The 24,096-nt window shown below is 37.9% G+C and overlaps 1 protein-coding gene across 1 annotated transcript in view; it reads left to right on the top strand.

The window, feature by feature from the left end:
- Window positions 1–19,425, top strand: part of LOC116660211 (mucolipin-1-like) — a 71,468-nt gene extending 52,043 nt beyond the window's left edge. The window contains exon 2 of the mRNA XM_032468995.1: window positions 17,678–19,425. Within this exon, the coding sequence (XP_032324886.1) occupies window positions 17,678–18,997 (1,320 nt within the window). The 3' untranslated portion in view covers window positions 18,998–19,425. The remainder of the gene's footprint in view (window positions 1–17,677) is intronic.
- Window positions 19,426–24,096: the final 4,671 nt, after the last annotated feature.

The following is a 24,096-nucleotide window of genomic DNA, read 5'->3' on the forward strand; positions in this document are numbered from 1 at the left end:
ACCTGCACTATGAATCCCATCCCCCCTCCCACATCAGGGGCTTTTTGCCATCAAATACCCGCTCTTCCCTTGCAGGTTGACTCAACAGAAAATTACACTCATCAGTCCCAATATTGAAACAATCCTGGTTCCCCTCTGTGTCCCCCTGGGACTATTGCTCTCTTTCCTTCCTTTCAGAACCAAAGTCTAAACTCATTGTCTCCAATTCTTCATTCCTCATTCATTTTTCATACTGTGACCCAGTTTTCAAGCCCTCTATTCTGCTAACCTTGTTCCTGCCAGTTTCTGATACCATATACTAATTTCAATTTCAGAAGTATTCTTTGCATTCCTTATGTTACTTGACCTCTCTCTGGCAGTTGACAATATAAACTACTCCTACCTTAAAACTCTCTCCTCTGAAGGCCATGTTCCCTGGATTTCCCCTATTTACTCCTTTTCACTTGGATCATCTCCTTACATGCTATTCTCCCTCTTAAATGCTTTTATTCTCCCAAGGTTTCATTGTCAATAATCTTATCTATCTACACACTCTTTTAGAAAGTCTTACCTATTCTTATGCCTTTAATGACTACCAACAATTTAATATCTCCCAAATCTTTTGTCTCCATTCTTGAGCTTTAGATCAATAAATTCACAAACAATTCAACTGTCCAGCAATTCTAACACCGCCCAAATCAACTGTGTTGTATTAAAGCCCACCCACCTTCACATCACTGGCTCCCTGTCCCCATGAGTATCAGTAGTACCCATTCCATTGTCCCAGTTGGAAACTTTGGTCATTCCAGACAGTTCTGCCAAATCATCTCAGTTCTACTTCCCAAATATTTCTTATATTTAGCCCAGTTTTCCCCCATGCTCATTGCCACTCTTGAAATATTTCTCCTGGTTTTTTATTTTAAAAAGCTTCTTATTTGGCCCACCTATGTGTGGTCCACCTACTTACCTGCCATTCCCCATCACCACCATTAATTCATCTCTAAAACAGCTATCAAAGGCCATTCTAAAATCGAAGTCTGATCAAGTAATTTCTGTGCCTCAAATGCTTCGTGGCTCCCCATTGCCTCCAGGATGAAATCCTAACTATAGCATGTCTGTCATCTAAGGCCTGTCATTATCTGGCTCCAGAACATTTTGGCCTCATCTCACAGACACAGTTAATTTACAGCTCTAGTACAACATAGGCCTTGACAGGCACTTAATGAATGAATGAATAAATGAATGAATGGACAAATTCTGAGAAAGATGTCCTTGGATTAAAGAAAAAATGTTATTTTTATATTATTATCTTCAACAAAAAAATTTTATACAAAGACAAACTCATATAGCTCCTTTTGAAATTCACATGTGTCATCCAAAAAAATAGGGTCTCAAATTTTGCTTCTTTTTTTGGGAAATATATCTTCTAAGGAAGATATTTAGTAAGAGATTTTAGAATACCCCCCAACTATATGAGGAATTCCCAAACTTGTAAATAGGCTATGTTCCAAAAATTCTTTTATAACTTGGTTCTGTGAAATTTGGAATGCATTTTCTCATAGAAACAATGTTTTATATATTTTATTTAATTTAGTTTTAAATTATTTTAAAAAATTTTAAAGTAGCATATAATAAAATACACATGTCATAAGCTTTTAAAATAATGAAAGAAATTCTATAGCAATATATTTGGCCTATGGAAAGTCATTATGTCATAAATTCCGTAAACCTACACTAACCCAAAACCAAGTAGAAATTTAACTGTGAGAATCCTGTCAGCCAATACAATATGAAAGGGTGAAAATAATGAGGGTATATATTTTTTAACTTTTTACCTCTTTTAAGCTTTTTATTTTCTAATAAAGTGATATATACTAATGCATCAGGAGACACATTCTCTTTGTACTAAATTCCCAGGAGAAATTTTTTTACATGGAATCTTATACAAGGAATGCTTAATAAACTATTAGGCAAAGATGGTTTAAAAGAAAAAGTAAGAATATCATCCATATAACCCATTCTTAGAGCAACCACTGCTGAAACTAAGCATATTTAATCATGTTCCTATGAAGGCATTTCTGTAAGTAATTCAAATAACATATACCCATCTCTCTGATACTCTAACTAATATGGAATCACATCTAGTCATAGCCAGCATACATCACTTAGAATGTGTATACATGCATTATCTCATTCAGTCTTCACAAAAAGCCTACGAGGTTAGTACAATCATAGCCATTCCTATGTCACAGCGGAGAAAACTGAGGCAAAGAAGTGAATGACTAGCCAAGCTCACACAGCTACAGTAACATTCCCCTTACATTTGTTCTCTCTCAAATATTAGTACTCTAACTCAAGATTTTCAAAGCAGTTAAATAGAACAATGTTTGAGTTTACACTTTCTGTTGACCTTAAAATGATTTGGGCCACTTCTCTCTTTCCGATGTTATCCTGCTCTATTGTCCTTCTTGTTCACTGAATTTCTTTCTATGCCTCTAACCAATCAAACTTGTCCCCCACATTTTACACTTGAAGAAACCCTTTACCTAGAAAATATTTTTTCTGTTACCTCTACCTAGAATACATTTCCCAAAAATCTTTGTGTGACTGATGCTTTCATATAATTCAGGTCTCAGCTCAAGAGTCCAATGAGTTCCTCCTTGGCCACCCAATATAGAGAAACCTACTGAGATACTCTCTAATGCATCACTAGATTTTATTTTCAACCTTTTTTTATTAGTATTGTATTTATTCTCATCTCCTAACCTCTAGAACTGTGCTAATAGAAATATAATTGTGAATCATAAACGCAAGCCACATTTATCATTTTAAACTTTCTAGTTTCCTCACTAAAAAAAAGTAAAAAAATTAATTTTAGTAGTATATTTTATTTAATTCAGTGTATCTCAAATATTACCATTTCAATAGAAACCAATAAAAAATATAATGAGATATTTCATATTCCTTTTTTCATGCTAAGTAGTCAAAATCCAGGGTTTATTTTACACTGGCAACATACTGAAATTCGAATGAGCCACATTTCAGGTACCCAGTGGCCACATGTCAAGCGTTCAGTAGCTTCAGGTGGCTGGTGGCTACCATGTAGGACAGTATAACTTAAAACTCCTCTTCACGGGTGTATGCCTAGAACCTAAATTAGCATAATAGTGCCTGGCTCTTTGAGTGTACATTAATATGGAATGAGTAAATGAATGTTGAATGTGTGGAATATAAGTATTTTCTATCTTAGATTGAAAAAAGACCCATATTCTGTTAATGCCTAATTTGCACATGACAAAGATGACATTTTCTTGTATAATTTTAGGTGAATCAGGTCAAATTTATTTACCATTCAGGTTTTTAACATAGGGAACAAATTTGTGATGCAAGATAGCTGGACTCCATCACACAGATACATATCTTACCCCTTACTACGATCCTCCAAAAGGTACCTACATCCTGACCCCTGGAACCTGTAAATGTTATCTTACATAGAAAAAAAAAAAAAAAAGACTTTGCAGCTGTGATTAAGCTAAGGATCCTGAGATGGAGAAATTACCCTGAACTATCAAGGTAGACCTAAGTATGATCACGTGTATCCTTATAATAGGGAGGAAAAGAGAAATTTGACCACAAAAGAGAAGGTATTGGGACTATGGAGGAGGCAGAAATAGAAGTGATGTAGCCACAAACCAAGGAATGCCAGCAGCCACCAGAGGCTGGAAGGGGCAAGGAACTGAATTTCCCCTGGAGTCTCCAGAGGCAGCCCTGCTGACACCTTGATTCAGCCAGTGAGACTGATTTAGATTTCTGGCTCCCAGAACTGTGCAAGAGTAAATGTGTATTGTTTTTAAGTAACTGAGTTTGTGGTAATTTGTTACAGCTGCCAAAGGAAACTAATTTTACTGATTCATCAAGTCATCTCCATATTAAATACATTTCTCTGATAGCTTGCAAAAATAGCCACACTATGCACTCACCTCTGTATCCATGTCCCTTTGCAATGTGAATTAGCAGGTCCTCTTGTTAAGGGATAGGGTTGGTTTCTCCACACTATCTGTTGCTTTGGCCAATGGAATGCCATGAAAGCAACATTCTGCCAGCTCCTAGTCTAGTCTCAGGATAGCTCGCAAACTTTCTTCCTCTCACCTGGAACTCTCTGCACTTCCATGTGAATAAGCCTAGTCTAGCCTACTGGATGCAAGAGACAAGTGACCCAGGTGTCCCCCATTGTCCAACCTGACAATGAACCATCTGCTGAAGTGTGAGTGAGGTTGTCTTCAGACAGCCAGCTCCCAGTTGACCTGCCAGCCGCTGACTGCAGATAAATGAGCAATTTCCATGGAGACCAAAATAACTGCCTCGCTGAGCCTAGCCCAGATTGCCAGCTATAGAATTGTAAGCTCAATAAATTGTTGTTGTTTAAAGCTACTAACTGTTGGGGTAGCTTGTTATGCAGCAATAAATAACTGATATACTCTCATAAAGCAAATTCCTTCTACATGTGTTCAACTCTCCTATACAGATTCAGAGGAGTCTGCCAAAAAAGACCAGCTTGTAGTCTCACTTGGGGACAGTGCCAACTATTCCATTTTCTACAGGAACTCTACAGAGCAAAATTTTCTACAGAAGCAGCATTTCATCATGTTGAGTATCTCAATGAATACTTCGCTAAGGCCAACTGCTCATCACATATCACAGTAGAGAAAATACAGACCTAGAATTTCAAGGTACATATAAGCACATAGCTGACCTAAACATTTATTAAATATCTTGTTTCCCACCAAATACAGTTTTGAGTGATATTAAGTCCTTTTTGCCCAGGAAAGATGAATCAGTTACAAAATATACTTCTGTTAACTATAAGAACTAACCTGTTGAATAGTTAGTTAGTCTGGTCAACTTGAATTCCTGAACAATAGCTGACAAAAAATCGTGATTCTAATTTTGTCACAGTTGATAGGAAGTTTCATTTCTGACAGTAATTAGCCACTAAATTTAGTTAGTTCTTACTCTTAGTCCTGAATAAGAATAAAGCCATGCTAGAAGAGAATAGAGGAGTTGTAGTCTCCCTGTTTGCTAAGGCAGGAACTCAGTTTATCTGGGTGATAGTCACATAAGTGACTAAGAGATGCCAGGACATGACCTGGTAACAATGTTTAAAATTGGGATCCAAGGAAACACTTCAAAAATTGGCACTTGACTAGCTGTCCAGGCTGCAGACTGTCCCTACAGCTTGATAAAATACCTACGAAGGCAAAGGAAAGACAAAAATTGATGACAACAAAAACTAAAACTGACAATCATACTACTACCAGAAACAGAGAGAATTCCATTCACTACAGGAACTAGGGAGGCAAATTGTAAATCGTAATAGCAGCCACTTTTTTTTTTTTAATTTTTTAAATTGAAGTACAGTCAGTTACAGTGTGTCAGTTTCTGGTGTATAGCACAATGTTCCAGTCATGCATATACATATATATATTCATTTTCATATTCTTTTTCATTAAAGGTATTACGAGATGTTGAACATAGTTCCCTGTGCTATACAGAAGAAACTTTTTAAATCTATTTTTATATATAGTGGCTAACATTTGTAAATCTCAAACTACCATATTTATCCCTTCCCATCCCCTTTCCCTGGTAACCATAAGATTGTTTACTATGTCTGTGAGTCTATGTCTGTTTTGTAGATGAGTTCATACTGTCCTTTTTTCTTTCTTTCTTTCTTTTGATTCCACTTATGAGTGATATCATATGGTATTTTTCTTTCTCTTTCTGACTTAATTAACTTAGAATGATGATCTCTAGGTCCATCCATGTTGCTGCAAATGGCATTATTTTATTCTTTTTTATGGCTGAGTAGTATTCCATTGTATAAATATACCGCTACTTCTTCATCCAGTCATCTGTCAATGGACATTTAGGTTGCTTCCATGTCTTGGCTATTGTATACAGTGTAGCAGCTACTTTAAATAGAGAAAACTGACAACTTGAAAGAATATAGGAGGAACTTTCTTTTATCCTTCACTGTAGATCATGCAGATCAAAAATGTAGCATCAATACTAGCCAGAACACAGGGCAAAGGATCCCACCCAGGACCAAAAAAAAAAAAAAACCTTCAGAGGAAGACAGCATACTCTACCCCAGCCTGGTCCTTATTACTACCTTATTTTTTTGGAGAATAAAATTCCCAGAACACAAAAAGTAAGTGGGGTGTGTGTGTGTGTGTGTGTGTGTGTGTGTGTGTGTGTTTAGGAAAAGGAGGAAGATATGGTGGTGACAATAGATGTATTGCATGCTTAGAAAAACAGATTCAACAACTTAAGGCACTATGAGCAAAAGTGAAAATAGGAACAATCTGTGAATCAACCATGGGGACCCTAATTTTGCTTTTACTCTGTTGGTTCAAACTATCAAACAACAGATACTTTGAGTGGCATAGAATCCATCTCAATCCAGCCAACCTGCAGCATGTAAATAGTTTAGGACTCATGAACATTTATCTGCTCCCTAACTGGAAGTGGTTTATGACAAATTCTTTGGCACAAGGGAAATTCTTACCACAATAGCAGAAAAAGAAAACTTCTGTATTTTCAGTAAAATAAAAGAAGATAAGAAACTTCTGAATAAGGAGTAAATTCAAAAAGAGTGACATAATAAATGTGAAAACAGAATTGGAATCAGGTAATATTTACATGACATTAGAAATGAAAAATCTGACTTAAAATAGAAAGCTGTAATAAAATGTAATCACTAGCACAACTGAGACAAATAAAAGATACTGAATTAGTGACTAAGGTCAAAATTTAGAAATCTCTTCTAAAAATGAAAAGAAAAAATGACAAAAGTAAAAATAATAAAGTCCAAAGAATAGAAATTCAATAAATGGATAAATTGGTATTATTGAAAGACCCTGAACCAAAAGAGCAAAATCCTGATTGAAAATGTAATGGAAAAAAATTTTACTGACTGAAATGAAGACCTAAGTCTTCAAATTTAAAGAATTTGCTTTGTATTATAAAAATAATGAAAAGAGGTCCATAACAAAACATATTATAGGAAATTTTTATTATGAAGATGAATAAATCTCTATAAGCATTTATGTAGAAAAAATAGAGTGATAACAATGGAAAAAAATAATTTTGTCTTCAGGGTTCTCTGCAATATTACCTTAAGACGACAGTGTCATATTTATAAAGTTTTGAGAGGCAAAGCTTATATCAGCCAAGGACTCATTTATATCTGGAGATAACACGGAGGAAAATAAGAAAATATAGAAACTACATTAATAATATTTGCAGCATATAGATGCTTTTTGTTTTTGTTTTTGTTTTTGTCATTCTCTGCTTTATCTGAATTTTTCATAATGCACAACAAAGCTACATAGACAAAATTCTTGAGAGAATCCAGAAAATCTCTCAGAATTTCTTCAAGCTTTATTCAGTGCATCATGTATTTTGTAAAATCTACTTTTTCTAAATTATCAGCATTTAGACTTGAGTTTTAAAACTCTCTTATTAAAAATAAAAAAGATTAGACTAAGAAGCAACCCATAATTTAAAAAATAGACACTTGGTAAATAATGAAGAAATCATATAAAAACTTATAAAATGTTTCTCAAGATGACCCATAGAGGCAAATTTATTATTATAATTTATTATTTAATAAAAGAATAAAAAACTATTACATTCAAGACATTAGAACATAGAAAAGAAAAAACAAATTAACAGCAAATTCAAATTCTTTGAAAAATAATAATAGACTAATTTCTCATGAATATAATAAAAGTAGTACACAAATGGACAAAGTTAGAATGTAAAGGAGGTATTATTATAATTATGGAGAATTTTTTAAACTATAGTATACTAAGTACAACTCTGTACTGGTTACTTATAAAATCTTGACAAAGTGAATTATTTTCTGAAAACACTGTTTCAAATCATAGAAGAGTCTAGACCCATTTCATCTTATGATTCTGGCATAACTTTCAAGTATATCTGTCAGTTTGTGAGCAGTTATTGTGAGTCACCAATAAATATGTGTGTCCCCAGAATTCCTCTCTGTTATATCATACTCTGGTCTCATGTACCCCAAATTTATATTCATTAATAGCTATATCAAAACCAAGCTCATCATTGATACTTATTATAATCCTTTTAGAAAAAATAGATCAGATATTCTAAAACTGGATTTTGGTAATGGTTTCACAATGGTATACATTTACTAAAACTCATTGAATACTACAGTTAAAATGATTAACTTTTAGGGTATGCAAATTATATCTCAATATATAGTCTGCCTAAGAGAATCAAGCTAAATAAACAAACTGCTTTTTTTTTTTTTTAAATAAAATTATTCAAGTGTCAGTATGTGTTAGGCTGCTTGTGCTGCCATAACAAAAGACCACAGACTGGTGGCTTAAACAGCGAATTTATTTCCTCCCAGTTCTGGAGGCTAGAAACTCAAGATCAGGATCTGACTGGATTAGTCTCTGGTGAGACCTTTATTCCTGGTTTGCAGATGGCCATCCATGTTCTGTCTGTGTCCCCACATGTTCTTTCCTCTGTGTAAACAGAGGAAGAGAAAGAGAGAGCTCTGGTGTTTCTTCCTCTTCTTGTAAGGACACCAGTCCTATCAACATACGAATTTGGCAGCAGAGGAAGGACACAATTCAGTCCATTATACTAGGTAACTTCCTCTGATTTTTGCTTAAAGTTCTATTTTGCATTATAGTCTTTTCTGCCTTCCCAGTGATCCTTACCAAACTAAGAGATATGATGGACAGTCCCAGTAAACTGTGAGGCAGCTGGGACGCCTGGCTATGATTTCATAGTATTTGCTTAGCAGAGAATATCCGAAATTACTATGAGTCATCTTTTTACAAAAATTGACTCATCACAAGACCCTCTTGCCACTTCAGTTTTCTCAACCCCCAGATCTTAACATGGAAGTAAGGGGTAGATTTATATTTAGCAATAGTTGTATTACAGAAAGAAAAATAATTAGAAAGAAATGGCCACTAACATTAAATAAGTTTTCTATCTCAGAAATTAACATAATTAAAGAATTATTTATTAAATAATAATATTGACCTTGTCAATAGGTACCAAGGGCCTTAAAGTTCATTGACTTTATAATTCTGCTTTTCAGAATTTCTCCTAAATATATCATCAGAAATTTGCCCATAAATGTATGTCAAGTTGTCCATTTTAGCATTATATGTAACAAAAAAATGTATCAGCAACCTAAATAAAGAAATGTTGTGTATCTATTTTATGTATAGTAGTAAGTACCTATAAATCTCAAACTCCTAATTTATCCCTTCCCACCCCCTTCCCCTCTCCAAGATTTGCAGATACTAACTTCTGTATATACTTTCTGTATATAAAATAAAGAAGTTTATACTGTATAGCACAGGGAACTATATTCAATATTTTGAAGTAACTTAACGGTTAAAAGAATATGAAAACAAATATAGGTATATTTCTATATGACATAGGTATTGTGCTGTACACCAGAAATTGACACAACATTGTAAACTGACTATACTTCAATAAAAATATATTTTTAAAAAATATAAATAAATAAAAATACATTATGCAACATAAAAAATAAAATAAAATAATTCAATAAATAAATGAATAAGGAAATGGTTAAGTAAATTGTGATATATTCCTACCAATAAGTATTAAATAACCATTAAATTTAATAATTGCCTGAAAATTTTACATGGGATGAGAACGTATTCACAAAATAGTGTAAAAATTTTATGTATGGAGGTTGTTGGTTAACCAATTCAGGATTCTGAGAATTAATAAAGGAAAATGCATTTTTCCCATTTTTCTGCATTTCTTGTACAAAACGTATTTTTAGATAACACAATATTGATGAATGAAAGTTCTTCATTGAAGAATTCTAACTAACAAATGCAAAAAGAATGTTAGAATTAGAAATGGCCATATTTCAGCTGAAAGAGATGAAGGAAGGAAGGAAAGAGGAGAAAGGAGATGAGAGAAAGGAAAGGAAAGGAAAGAAAGAGGAAAAAGAGCTCATAATAAATGGATGGTGAAACCATTAAGGGAACTTTAAAAATGAGTGGGTCAGGCTGACACCACAAAAACCAACTGATCAAGTCCAGCATCATTAAAAATGGAACAGTCAAGACATACACCTCATGAAGTAGTATAATAGGGAGTGCACAGTCCCACCTTGAAGTATTCCTGCCAGAAGATAAATAATAATGTATAAAATTGGACCTAAATCCAATCAAGAATCTAGACTGCCCTTTCTCCCAGGCTCCTTTGTCAGCCACTGTTCTGCTGGATGTAGTCAATGAGACATCTAATGGGAAGTGCTGATCAGAGGTGGGGAAGAAGACAGAAGGGAGGCTATTTCTCCTTCTCTGCCTTGGGGATTATCTCTGGTAGCAGATGTATCTCCTCCTTGACTCCAGCTACCACTAAAAAAAACCCATGCTGGTTCCAGCTTCCTTCAGGTAACCCTGACCACTGGGCTCTGATAACATCACCTCCTCCCTCGGTTTCTCCAGTGGTTACTAATCTCATGAATGATGATTTCCGTTTTCCTGATTGGGCTGTGACCAATTCAGTAATTCTTTTGAGTTGATCTACAGAACTTCTTGGAGGAAGAGATAGTTGGCACTTAGCCTGTGATTCTTCTGAATGATCAGCTTTAGTGATTGTCTTTTTTTTTTTTAATCTAAGTTTATTAAATTTTCTGCTGAGACAGTGTGTATTGGTCAAGGATTTCATTTGACATGTGAAAGGGAATTTTTTTATTGGGATAATATAAAGGCTTCTGTAAGTGCTTAATTAGGAGACAAACGACAGCCATCCTCCTCTGTTTAAGATGGTGGTTCTCAACATGGTTCTCCATCAGAATGGTACAGGGAGTCTTAAAAATCACTCACACCAAGGAGATTCTGATGTAAATAGTCTAGAATGAGTAATTTTTAGAGCAGACATTTTAGATTCACTCATTTTAGGTCCACAAGGAATGACAATTTCAGGTGCAGTTTGCTCCAGCTCCATTTCTCTGCAATTCTCTTCCTTATATCAAGTTTGACTTCAGACTTGATATTTCTCATTGTAGCAAAATGGCTGCAGCACTATCAGGCCTCACGTCTGCATCCCATATCATCCAGAGAAAGAGAACGTATCTCTCCAGATAAGTTCTGAAGAAAAACAAGGATTCTTCTTTTCTAGAAATCCCTGGAAGACATATCCTGGTTTTTCTTAAGCCCTTTTTGTTTCATGAAACTTAATCCTTGTGGTCAGGAGAATGAACTGGGCTTCAGTCAGTCAGGGCCCATCCCTAGAACTAGGGATGAAGTTGCCTTCTCCTGAGACAATGAAAACTAAGTTACTGTTGCCATGGGAAAAGGCAATGAATGCCAAGAAGCCGAGAACAGCAAGTGTCTGCTACACACAGAGGAAGGAGAGTGTTTTAAAATTGATAAGAAAATAATTGTTCAGATGTTTTCCTTTAAATTAGAGCCTCTAGGAGTTTATCTAATGAACATTCATGGCAGCCAATGGAGATCAGATGGACATTCTGAAGACTCAATCATTTAGTCAGTTTACTATCCAGGTTAATACTACTAGTTGAAAGTTTTATTTGTTCTTCAGCTTAAAATAATTTTTATTCTTAGTTACATATTATATAATTTAATACCCATAAGGGACCACTGTTTGGAGACAGAAAGACATATATATTGACGTGTGTTGTTCATGTTCGCCCAGCATCTTCGGATGATAACACCATTTTCTTCTGGGAGAGCATCAGCACCTCTTTCCTAGTGGGTACAATATAAGTGGGACATCCCCCTCTACCATAGTCACGCAGTGAGCATGTTATCCAGAGCAGGCCAACCCAATTGCTTTTCCTGGGACAGGAAACAATGACAGCTGATTCACCTCTGAGATGGTACTTTAACAGGACTATTGAATTAGCTACTGCTCACAAAACCTAATAGCTTTGTAGGTTCTTGCTGTTTCTGACCTGGCCCTTGAGCTTCCTTTGATGTGTGCGTCACCCATGGCCTTCCAGTCAATTCTCTTTTTGCTTGATTTTTCAAGAATAGTTTTCTATGGTTTGCAACATATAGTCCTGATACGAAGCATAAAATGATCGTTCTGAACATTTCCTTCAGGACAATCAACACTGAATTCGTAAACTGCATGTCTGATCAACCTTTTTTTTATGCAGCGCATTGGTGTACTTCTAGTACTTTAAAAATCATTGTTGAAAAGGAAATATAATAACATTTTACCCAAATTGTCTTATAATTTGTTAGGAATAAAGGCCTTCTAAACTCTCAATATGTTATTTGTGGATAAGTGTTTGGCATAGCAGCCTGAAGCCTTCTCTATCCAACCACTTAGAAACAAAAAAAAATTATGAAAATAAGCTAGCTCCTTTTTTAAGCAAGTGGTAAAAAATCTAAGCATAGCTACAAAAGTGTTTTTTTTTTGCCAAGGTTTGATAAATAATAGGCTGTTACATTTTAGTATGTTTTAATGTATATGTAATTTTAAATGAAACATATATTATTTTAATTGGTTCATCAACAAATTATGCTTTTTCTCATACAATAAAATTCAAGAAAATTAAGCTTTTTCTTAATAAGTCATGGGGGTTGTAATGTACAGCATAGCAACTGAAGTTAGTAATACTGTGTTGCGTATTTGAAAGTTGCTAAGAGAATTGATCTTAAAAGTTCTTATCACAAGAAAACAAAATCTATAACTGCTTATGGTGATGGATGTTACATATACTTATTGTGGTCATCATTTTACAATATATACAAATATTGAATCATGATGTACACTTGAAACTAATATAATATATGTCAGCTGTACTTCAGTAAAATTCAGTTTTTACCTCAGTAAAAAAGAAAAAGAAAATTAAGTATTTTCTAAAGCCCACTGATAAATTTAAGTATATAGTGACTAATGTACAATGTATATAAAACAATATTAAGAAAAAGAATAAAAATGTATATAGTAATCTTTGAAGACATACTGATCTGAAAATTTTACTTGCCTTTCAAATCACTTACTTCACACAAATAATAGTAATTATTTTTAACTTCTAGGGGCCCTAGATAGATTATGTATTTCATTGAAAGGTGTTCGAGTCAAAAAAAAAAAAAAAAAAAAAAAAGCTGGGAAACACTGATATGCGTCCTTCCTTGACAGGAACCAGTGAGGTTACACAGATAACCCTGAGAGGTGAGACACAAGCAGGGTTCCTTGGACTGTCAGAGCCCATCAGACATTCTTGCTTTCTGCCACCACAGATACACTTCAGGACCTGTAGAAAAGTGAATTCTCATCAGCTTCGAGGCAATGTCAGTTACTTTACCAACTCCAAAACCATAGTTTCTATATCATTACATTTATGATTGCCTGTGTGCCTCCAGATGAGTCTTCAATTGGACCCACACATTTCGAGGCTAAAATCCAGAGGAGCTGGCAGGGACCCCCTGCCCATGTCAGTGTTGGATGACATTGCTCAATTAAGATTTCATACATCTGAGTTTACAGAGATGGAACTTCCAAGAGGTTCTAAAGGCATATAGAACTGACCACCCTCCTCCCATTCTCCGCTAGGAATTTGCTGTGACACCAAGGCAGAGAGCTAGGAATGGACAGAGAGTGACTTTTACTGTGTCCCTTTGGTTGTTTCTGTAGCCCCAATTTTTGAATGTATCTGCTACTTCCCGCTGTCTCTGATGAAATTGATACATAAACTTCCAATAATGCAGGATCCCATGACATTCAAAGTGTCTATAATAATACAGAATAATTCAAAGTTCCTGGATAAGATTGTTCCCTTTGTTAAATGGGCTGCCCTGATAAGCACAGGAGGCGTAAAATTAGAAGGCTGCAGAAGGCCACAACATCAGGCCTTTAAAATACTTGTAGGTCTTCTGTTAGCTTGCACTAGGACCTTATCTGACTCCCATGACATGATGAATGTCTTGTGGCTAAGAAAATCTTGTTCTAGACAGAGTTTCCATGTTCCTCTAAGTAACCACAAAATCCTAAGAGCTACAGCTGCAAAACTTGAATAAATAAACAAGCAAATAAATGGAAGAATTTTAATCAACCATAATATCTACCAATGTGCTATACCCAATTGATTAGAGTTCTTGACATGTTACTTCTGAAAATGTGGCATTTTTTTTATCAATTATTTTATTTCTTGGTGAGAACATTTAACTTCTACTCTCTTAGCAAATTTTAATTATATAGTTCAGTGTCATTAACTATATTTACCATGTTAATACATCAGATCTCAAACTTTATTTATCTTATAACTGAAAGTTTGTATCCTTTTACCAACCTCTCCCTATTTTCCCCAAGTCAGATTTAGCCCTGACTTAATTTTTTTTTTTAAAAAGTCTAGTTGATTTACAATGTTGTGTTGGTTTCAGGCATACAGCAAAGTGATTCAGATTTTGTTTTCATTGTAGGTTATTACAAGATATTGAATATAACTCCCTGTGCTATACAGTAAATTCTCGTGGTTTATCTCTTTTATATACAGTAGGGTGTATCTGTTAATCCTATACTCCTAATTTATACCCCCTTTCCCCTTGGCAACCATAAGTTTGTTTTCTATGTCTGTAGGGCTGTTCCTGTTTTGTAAATAAATCATTTCTATTATTTTTTACATTCCACATGTAAGTGATAGCATATAATATTTGTCTTTCTCTGTCTTACCTATTTCACTTACTATGATAGTCTCTAGGTCCATCCATATTGCTGCAGATAGCAATATTTCATTCTTTTTTATGGCTGAGTAGTAGTCCATCATGTATGTCATATATGTGTCACATCTTCTTTATCAAGTTCATCTGTTGATGGACACTTAGGTTGCTTTCATGAAAATGCACATTTTGCTTGAATGGTCTGCAACTGGGCTAGAATCCAAGTGAGTTTCCCCAGTTAATGTCTTGTTCTGAAGTGTAGGATTCAGGCCCAATGTTAATCTCTGTTTCCTCCCCCTCTGATCAATATTGCCTTTCACTTAAATCCCAGACCACTACCGCAACAGTGTTTTACCCCCTCAACAGTTTAGCCTCTGTGCTTCTGTCAGCATGCAGTCCATGAGAAGCTGCCAACATCCCCCTTTTGTGATTTATCAATTTATCTGACAATCAGGTCCTTGCAGCATTCCTCCAGAATCTACCTAACTGATAATATCTCTGAACTGTTGTATTAACACCAACGTGTCTCCACTTGCAGAGTTCTAGCTGGAGGCGCCAGACACACATCTTCTTTGGCTACAGTGGAAGCATAAATTCAAAATCTTTATAAAAACTTGCCTTATACTTGGGCTTAAACTATGTTAGCATCTGGCTCCATTGATAAGTAAAACTCCTAAGATGTTTCCTGCTAAATGATCTCTGTGTTTTGTTAAGTTTCCTAAGAACACCAAGAAACCATGACCGCTAAAAAGAAGTGGGGATGGGTGTGGCCACCATATTTGCCATTCTTAGGGTGTTCATTCTCCAGTATTCATATCTTAGTGACGTAGGCAAGAGTGTTATGCATTAATTGGACCCACTTGAATCAGGGGATGTCTATGAGTAATTTTCCAACTCTGAAACTCAGCTTTCTGATCTTTAAAGTTAGAGTTTTTGCTAGAGAAAGCAAGAGGACAGACTAAGATTATTCATAAATATTGTGGGATGTTTGGTAGGCTGAAGGAAGCATGGGTAATGCGAACGCCATACTAAATGTGAAACCATGTATATGGTAAAGAAATGGGAAGTTTTCAGGGAGCTAAAATGCACCAGAATACAGAAACCACAGAAGCAGAACATGCTTCAGATGGCTATGAGTAGCAGAGTTAATGCCTGTATATCAGCAGACATGAAAAATTACAGAATAGATTATTTGACAAAATCGTTTCAGACTTCTACTATTTATCCAGTCTTCCTTCCTTCCTTCCTTTTTGTTTCCTCTTTCTTTTCTTTCTCTCTTCCTTTCTTCCTCTTTCTTCTTTTCTGTGATACAGGATTAGATAATAATTTGTTGATTTTAATCATTCTATATATCTGTTCATGTTTCCCTTTCCTTGAATCTATGGGCACGAAAAATGGATTAGCTTTCTGATTACTAAATAGAAACTTTTTAAAATAAATGCAGAAATCTGCACCATATGATATTGGAGTCCAAAGTGAAAATCATAGCAAAGATATTTTTAAATTGTAATATGCCTCTATGCAATACAGGATGTGATTTCTTATCCAAACTTGTCAGGATAATTAAATTATGAATTTGCTATATTGCATACTTTTTAATCAAATAACTGAAATTATTTACCTGGTCATTTTAGATTTACAAAGAGGAAAGGAATTTATACCCTAGATACAGTTACTAGTATGTGCTCAGTCCATTTCAGCTGACCAGCTGGCCGGTTAAAGGTCTCCCTCTCTCAGACAGCACATGCACCACAATGGAAAGGCTCTGAACTGCAAGCCAGAAGATCGGGTATCAGCTCTGCAGTGTCCCTGGGAAAATCTCTCAGTCTTTATTGCTCTCAGTTTTTTCATCTAGAAAAGAGGATAAAAACATCTTCTGATTACTAAGAGAATAAGAGAAGACAGTACATGTGAAAGCATTTTGCAAATGCAAGGAATTTGTGTTATAATTTTACTTAACTAGTAATTGACATTCTCTTGCTTTAAAGCTCCATTTTCAGAAACTAAGGCAATTAGTTATGGCAGTTCATATATCTCCCAAAGCTAATTTTGACATAAAAACATCAAGTTCAAAGGCCCAAACCATGTGTCCTGTCCTTAGGCCTGAAAATTGTTCAGTGTTTCGTAAAGCCAAGGTCAGTCAGCTGGTGCCTCAGAATGGTACCAGCTCACTGATGATACTCAGCTTTAGCTGGAGGCCAGTTTTCCTCTGACCTCAATACTACAGTGTTTCAACTGTCACATGTTAAAAGCCTGCAGGCTGGTTGATAAGAAAAATGAGGCAGGGTGCAAACACCTGGGGCTCAGCTACCCTAGTGAGGTTCTGTCACTGTGAGGAGTTGGGAGGCATTTCAGCCACGGTTCTCATGTTTATTTAAATTGACTTTAGCCTTAAGGTAAACTATTAACCCATTTAAGGAGCAACCAAGTTAGAGTAGCACTGTAGTCAGTGATCAAAAGAGCCAACCAGCTACCTACTTCACAAATGAATATATTGTCACTTTGTCACCCAGATATTCAATCTGGGAGAAGTTATTTCCCAGAAAGTGATAGCATCATCCTGTTTGTCTAGTCTTTGGTGGATGAAGGGGTACAGCTCTACGGGAACACAACTGATAGAGTGGAACCTGCTTGAACATTTGCATCATGACAGCATTCTCATTGCCAGGAGTTAAAATTTCAGCTTTCGGTTTTCAGAGATCGACACAGCAAGAAAGATTTCTATAAATGAGCTGATGCTTTTCCCTGCCTCTGTCACTTCACAGCCACATTGTATCTGGAAGCTGAGATATGGGCACAGGACTTTGGGTGTTTCCATTAGCAAGTTGGTTTGCATTGCTAGATAAAGATGTCTGGGGGAGTCCAGATTTCATTTACCCTGAGGCTCCTTTGTGTTTTTCCACTTGCCTTCTATATTGTATGTAACACAACAAAGTTAAATAGCATAGATCTAATAGCACCAGTACCTGATGCTCCCCGATGTGCCCCTGGGCCAGTACGCCTACGTGCGGGGCGGGGGCGGCCCCTGGGCCAACGGCTCAGCCCTGGCCCTCTGCCAGCGGTACTACCGCTGGGGCCACGTGGACCCAGCCAATGACACCTTTGACATCGACCCGATGGTCATCACTGACTGTATCCGGGTGGACCCCCCTGAGAGACCCCTTGTGCCCCCCAGTGATGATTTCTCCCACTCGGATGGCATCACCAGTTACAAGAACCTCACGCTCAAATTCCACAAGCTGATCAACGTCACCATCCACTTCCAGCTAAAGACCATTAACCTCCAGAGCCTGATCAACAATGAAATCCCAGACTGCTACACTTTCAGCATCCTGATCACATTTGACAATAAGGCACACAGTGGGCGTATCCCCATCAGCCTGGAGACCCAGGCCCACATCCAGGAGTGTAAGCACCCCAGCGTCTTTGGCCATGGAGACAACAGCTTCCGGCTCCTGTTTGACGTGGTGATGATCCTCACCTGCGCCTTCTCCTTCCTGCTCTGCGCCCGCTCGCTGCTCCGAGGGTTCCTGCTGCAGAACGAGTTTGTCAGGTTCATGAGGCGGCAGCGGGGGTGGGTCATCAGCCTGTGGGAATGGCTGGAGTTTGTCAATGGCTGGTACATCCTGCTGGTCACCAGCGATGTGCTCACCATCTCCGGCACCAGCATGAAGATTGGCATCAAAGCCAAGAACCTGGCAAGCTACGACGTCTGCAGCATCCTCCTGGGCACCTCAACGCTGCTCGTCTGGGTCGGCGTCATCCGCTACCTGACCTTCTTCCATAAGTACAATATCCTCATTGCCACACTGCGAGTGGCCCTGCCCAGCGTCATGCGCTTCTGCTGCTGCGTGGCTGTCATCTACCTGGGCTATTGCTTCTGTGGCTGGATCGTGTTGGGTCCCTACCACGTGAAGTTCCGCTCACTGTCCACGGTGTCAGAGTGCCTGTTCTCGCTTATCAACGGGGATGACATGTTCGTGACCTTCGCGGCGATGCAGGCGCAGCAGGGCCGCAGCAACCTGGTCTGGCTGTTCTCCCAGCTCTGCCTGTACTTCTTCATCAGCCTCTTCATCGCGCTGATCACCGGGGCCTATGACACCATCAAGCACCCGGGCGGAGCGGGCGCCGAGGAGAGTGAGCTCCAGGCCTACATCGCGCAGTGCCAGGACAGCCCCACCTCGGGCAAATTCCGCCGCGGGAGCGGCTCCGCCTGCAGCCTCCTCTGCTGCTGCGGCAGGGACGCCTCGGAGGAGGATTCACTGCTAGTGAATTGACTCGGACCTGGGTAGCCACCGGACGTCAGCCCCCGGACTGCGGAGACCCATGCTTATTTATTTCTAGGGTTTGCTTTGAAGGACCGGCTCCCTGCTGCGCCCTGTGCGGGCCTGGGCCAGTCGGGTTGGACACGAGTGGGACAGGGGTAGGGTGGGTGTTAAATAAACGGGAAAATAAAAAGATAGCATAGATTCCCAGGGTGACGGCTGGCAGTAAGCTAGACCAACTCTACAAGAAGTCAAGCAGTGGAGAAGCAGAAATTTTAATAAAATCCAGGGAGCAGGGGTAGGAGATCCTATGTTTTAATTAGTTCTACCTCTTTCAGGCTCCTGATAATTTGTACAATTATCCTCTGCTTCATTAGTGTGAGCTTGTTCAAGTAAAACAACAATTAATACACTTTTGGATGGCCCTTCCCAACAATTTAAAAAAAATCTGCAAGCAGAATTATGACATCATTTTATCAAAGCCATTTTTTAATCCAATAATTTATTTGTAAAATAAAATGATTAAATTCTTCCCCTAAGTGTTTTTTTTTTTTTTCTCTTCTTCCTATTTATTCTTTGGAAACTGCACAAATAGAAAAGGAAGGTCAAATAGATGGCATATACAAATGAGATGTAGGTCAAAGAACACAAAGTCTCAGGTATACGTGAGTAAGTTCTTAAGATCTAATGCACAGCATGGTGACTATAGTTAACAACGTGGTATTGTATACTTGAAAGGGAAGTTGCTGAGAATAGATCTTCACCTTTCTCACTACAAAAAAAAAAATTAACTGTGTGAGATGATTGATATGTTAATTATATTGATGTTGGTAATCATTCTGCAATGTATATGTATGTCAAATTATCACGGTGTACACTTTAACTATATACAATGATATTGGTCAATTATTTTTTAATAAAACTGGGGGTCAGGGAACAATACAGCTAATCTCTCAATATTAAAGCTCTGGTTATAATGAGGATTCCACAGAATTGCTTATGAAATCTATTGCAAATTCCTTTTATATCTATTTTTACTATAAGTATATCAGGCCTTAAAACATTTCAACTAAGATTCTAGATGTTGCTTGTCTTCTAACTAATGAATTTATTTAACATCGTTGTCTAGTTTTGACGGTCCCTCGCATTCAGGAGAAACACAGCAGTGACAATTCTGCTCTGGTGCATTGTGCTACTAGTTGGCCTCAATCCTGACCTAGAAGGAACATCTTCAAAGCTAAAAATTAATAATTTAGAGTCTGTTCCAGGTCAGTCCTTGGCATCTTTGTTGAGAAGACCTATTAATGCCAGCCTCAACAGAGATAAACACAAGCCCATTAGGAACTGGAGTAAGACCATCAATCATTTAACATAAGACAAATAGCAAAGCCTGTCAAATCATGACCCAACCAACTCAAAACGGAGTACAAATAGCTATTCCAAAATGTTACAGTAGGTAATGTCACATTAAAAGGTATATAGAGTTTACACATGACCAACAAATTAATATACTATTAAAATAGCATACTAGAAAACTCTAAATGGAATGATCTCATGATGCAGTCTAAGCCAAAGGTGCTTCAAAGTGACGTGTTGTAATTTAGGACATTTCACTACAAATTATCCTTTGTACCTGGCACAATTTAAGATACAAAGGTGCATTTCTGGGTTACAGTGCAATTTTTATTATCCTAAAAACAGCGGAAAAACACTAAAACGTGACTACTAATCTACTGGCTCCGTTTTTAAAACACATTCAAATATCTCCACAAATGGAGAACCTTAGAGAGTTATCAAGTAGGTACAGAATTTTCTTGACAGCAAATTCTTGTAGAGTGAAACCAGTTTATACTTATTTTTAACATCTAAAGTAACTAAAAATTTAAACTAGTAAGCTATATTATAAATCATATTGAAAAGCATGTCCTTGATGGTTTATATATAAATATTTTAGACATATTTTTGCATCCATAGCAGAACTGAGTTAGAAGGCTAGTTTTCCAGGGTCTGTCCACCATAAAGGTCAGGTCCAGACTAAAAAAAATGTGTCTCATGTAGCTTACAGAAAAGGAGATTCATGTTTTCACCTGGGCAAGTGTTGCTTCTGCTACAAGTCATGTTAATACTTCAACAGCAAGAGTAAGTAATGAGGGGAATGAAGCCAGGACTGGGCAGGGACAAAGCTGGGAGAAACTGACCCAGCTGTAGGACTGGTGCCCAAGGAGGTAGTCTGCAGTCAAATAACCAGTCCAAAAGGGCACAGTGATCCCCTAGCTTGGTTGCAGCAGTCATCAGTGTCTGAGATCCACTGAGCAGGTACATTTTGACAAAATGAGGTTTCTGGCACCAGGTGATCTGCCAAGACAGATTCAGTTGTCGCTATCAAACCTGTACCAGCCAGGGTCCTAGAAGGAAGCATCCATCACACTCAGAAAAATCCAGGGAAGTTCAATTAAGGGACTATTTCTAAGGTTGTAGGTTGAAATCACAAGGGAAAATGCAGTATGTCAGTACCCACCTAGGCTGTAACCGTCCCTAGACCAGAAGGAGTGAGGAGTGAAAGCAGTTCCTAGAATCTGGAAGCAGAGGACCACCTGGAGCAGAGCTCTGATCTTCAGAAGAAGGAGGTGGGCAGCTCAAGGTAACCCCAGAGGGGAGAAGCTAGTGATACAATACCTCTGTCTGACCCAGACACTCCCTGGGATCTCCAGTCAGGACTCCCCCATTGGCCAAACCCAGCTGGAGCCAGAAAGTAAGGGTTAGTGGGCACATATGGGCCAGTATGGAGAAGGGAGGGAGAAAACAAGGTGGAGAGAGGTCTGGCAGGGCAGACAGAAGAATGGTGGTGCAAACAGCATCCATCAAAATATGTGGGGGTCTGGGGACAAGGGTCCAGCATCTGGAGAAAGGGGCCAGCAGAGTGAAGCAGAATATTAGCGCCCTCGTCAAAAAAGAAATTGGGTCAGAAGAGGACTCTGCCCTGGTAGGAAGTCAATGTTAAGCAGCAAACCAAGGCAGAAGTCCGCAGAAGTCACACGTTGTGCTAGAGTTGTGAGAGTAAGAAGTCCCCAGGCAAGCTGGAGGACTGGCTGCGGAACAGAGAAGCTCATCTTTGATGTAATTCACTGAAGCCTTTAGCATCAAATGTACTTTCTGCCCAGGTCAGATTGACAGAAGTGCAAGCCAGGATTGAGATCAGTGTAGACCAGCATATCTGCAACTAAGAGAAAATGGGGAAGAAAAGTATGAATGCCACAGGAGGCTGATTATCATGAAGGTCCTTGCAGGAAACGTATGACACATTCAAATTGAGAAACATAAGGAGAGTCCACAAAGGTGTGGGGAAGAATGTGGGAAATGTAGAGAAACTGCAAGGGATGTGTGCTACACCCCTAGGCTCGGGACAACAAGGGGAAAGGGCAGTTACAAAACCCAGAGCTGCAGGCCGAGAAGTGCCCTGCCCTTCAGCTGAGGAATATCACCTGTCCTTGGGGGTCCCCGGACTCACTCTCTCATTCTCCACTCTCTTCATATCTCCTGCAGGACCCCCCCCCCCCCACAATTAACCAAACCCACCCATTAGCCAGAGGACCAAGCTAATACGGTCCACACAGTTCAGTGTTGTAGGCCACAAAGAAGGATGCAGAAGGTTGGGATGGGGACATGGCCAAGCTAATCAGAGTTACCCAGCACAGGCTATTGTGCCCCCCTGGTGAAAAATAATGAGATTCTTCTCATGAGATACTCATTCATTAAAAGGAAAAATAGTAATTTTACAGTAAAGAAACTGGCAGACTCCACCTTGACTGGATGATCAAGCTGACACCACCGGTAATGGGTCAGATTGATACTATGTACCTCCCCATGTGATTCACTGAGAAGAAATCCATACCTGAGTCTGATCATGAAGAATCATCAGATAAACCCACACTGGGGGGGGGGCAGTGTATGAAATAATTAGCCCATCCACTTCAAAAATGCCTATGGCATGAAAAGAAATGCTGAGGAATTGTTCCCAGTGAAAGAAGGCTGAAGAGGCATGACAGCTGAATGCAGCGCACGACTCCGGGTTTTCTTCTGCTGCAGGGACATTATGAGACAAACTGTGAAATCAGAATTAGGTCTGTAAGTCAGATAACAGTGATATCGATGTTAATTTCCTAAGTTTGATTCTTGTACTGCAGTTATGTAATAAAGAGCCCTTGTTTTTAAAAAATACACAATGAGGTGTTGGAGGGGTGAGTAAAGATGCCTCATGTCTACTCTGAAACAGTTCAGGGGAAAATAGAGAGAAAGAAAAGAAAGAAAACAAATATCATAAAACATTAACATGTGGGGAATTTGGGTGGAGGGTATATGGAAGTTCTTTCACTATTTTTGCCATTTTTCTTTAAGTAGGAAATTATGTCAAAATAAAGGTAAAGATAAAAATGATGGGTGCTTGAACTGGTGCAACAGCAGTGGGGCTAGAGATCAAGGGATATAAAAGAACAATGCGGGAGGTAAAATGGATAAAATTTAAGTGATGGGTTATGTATGAGGGGTCCACAATGAACATAAGACTGTGGTTTTGCAGTAGTGCAATTGTCATCATTTTGATACTCTTAGCGTGAACTGCTAAGTTGTCTGAATAATATTTTAAATGTGCCCTGGCTAAAGAATCCTAATACCTATTTCTGTAATTTTTTATATTTCTCTTGGATGAACACAGTCAATAAATATTAGTAGATTCAGAACAAGATCCTAAATATCCACGTCATCAGTAGTAATAAGAGTTTAATTCTTCGCCTCTGAAAAGCAAGCAATTGTGAATTTACCCAGCAAGGGACAGAAGAATGCCCCTGGCAAATCATTCCCACTTCTCCAGTCTTCCCTGAGATAGAGAGCTAATTAGACCTCTTTCAAAGCATCATGAGAACGATTAGAACTCAAAGGTAACTCAGACCTATGAGAGTTGTTATCTGGAACTGATGTGGGAAGCAAGTTGTGAGAGAGAGCATTCCAAAGTCTCTACTCTTGTGGAAAACTTTTTTTTTTCCAGCACAAAGTTGAAAAAGAAAATCATGTCCCATAGGCTTCCATCAATCTCAAATAGTCACCAGTACGAGAAA

Source organism: Camelus ferus, chromosome 3, assembly GCF_009834535.1.
Source record: "Camelus ferus isolate YT-003-E chromosome 3, BCGSAC_Cfer_1.0, whole genome shotgun sequence".
Classification (NCBI taxonomy): Eukaryota; Metazoa; Chordata; class Mammalia; order Artiodactyla; family Camelidae; genus Camelus; species Camelus ferus.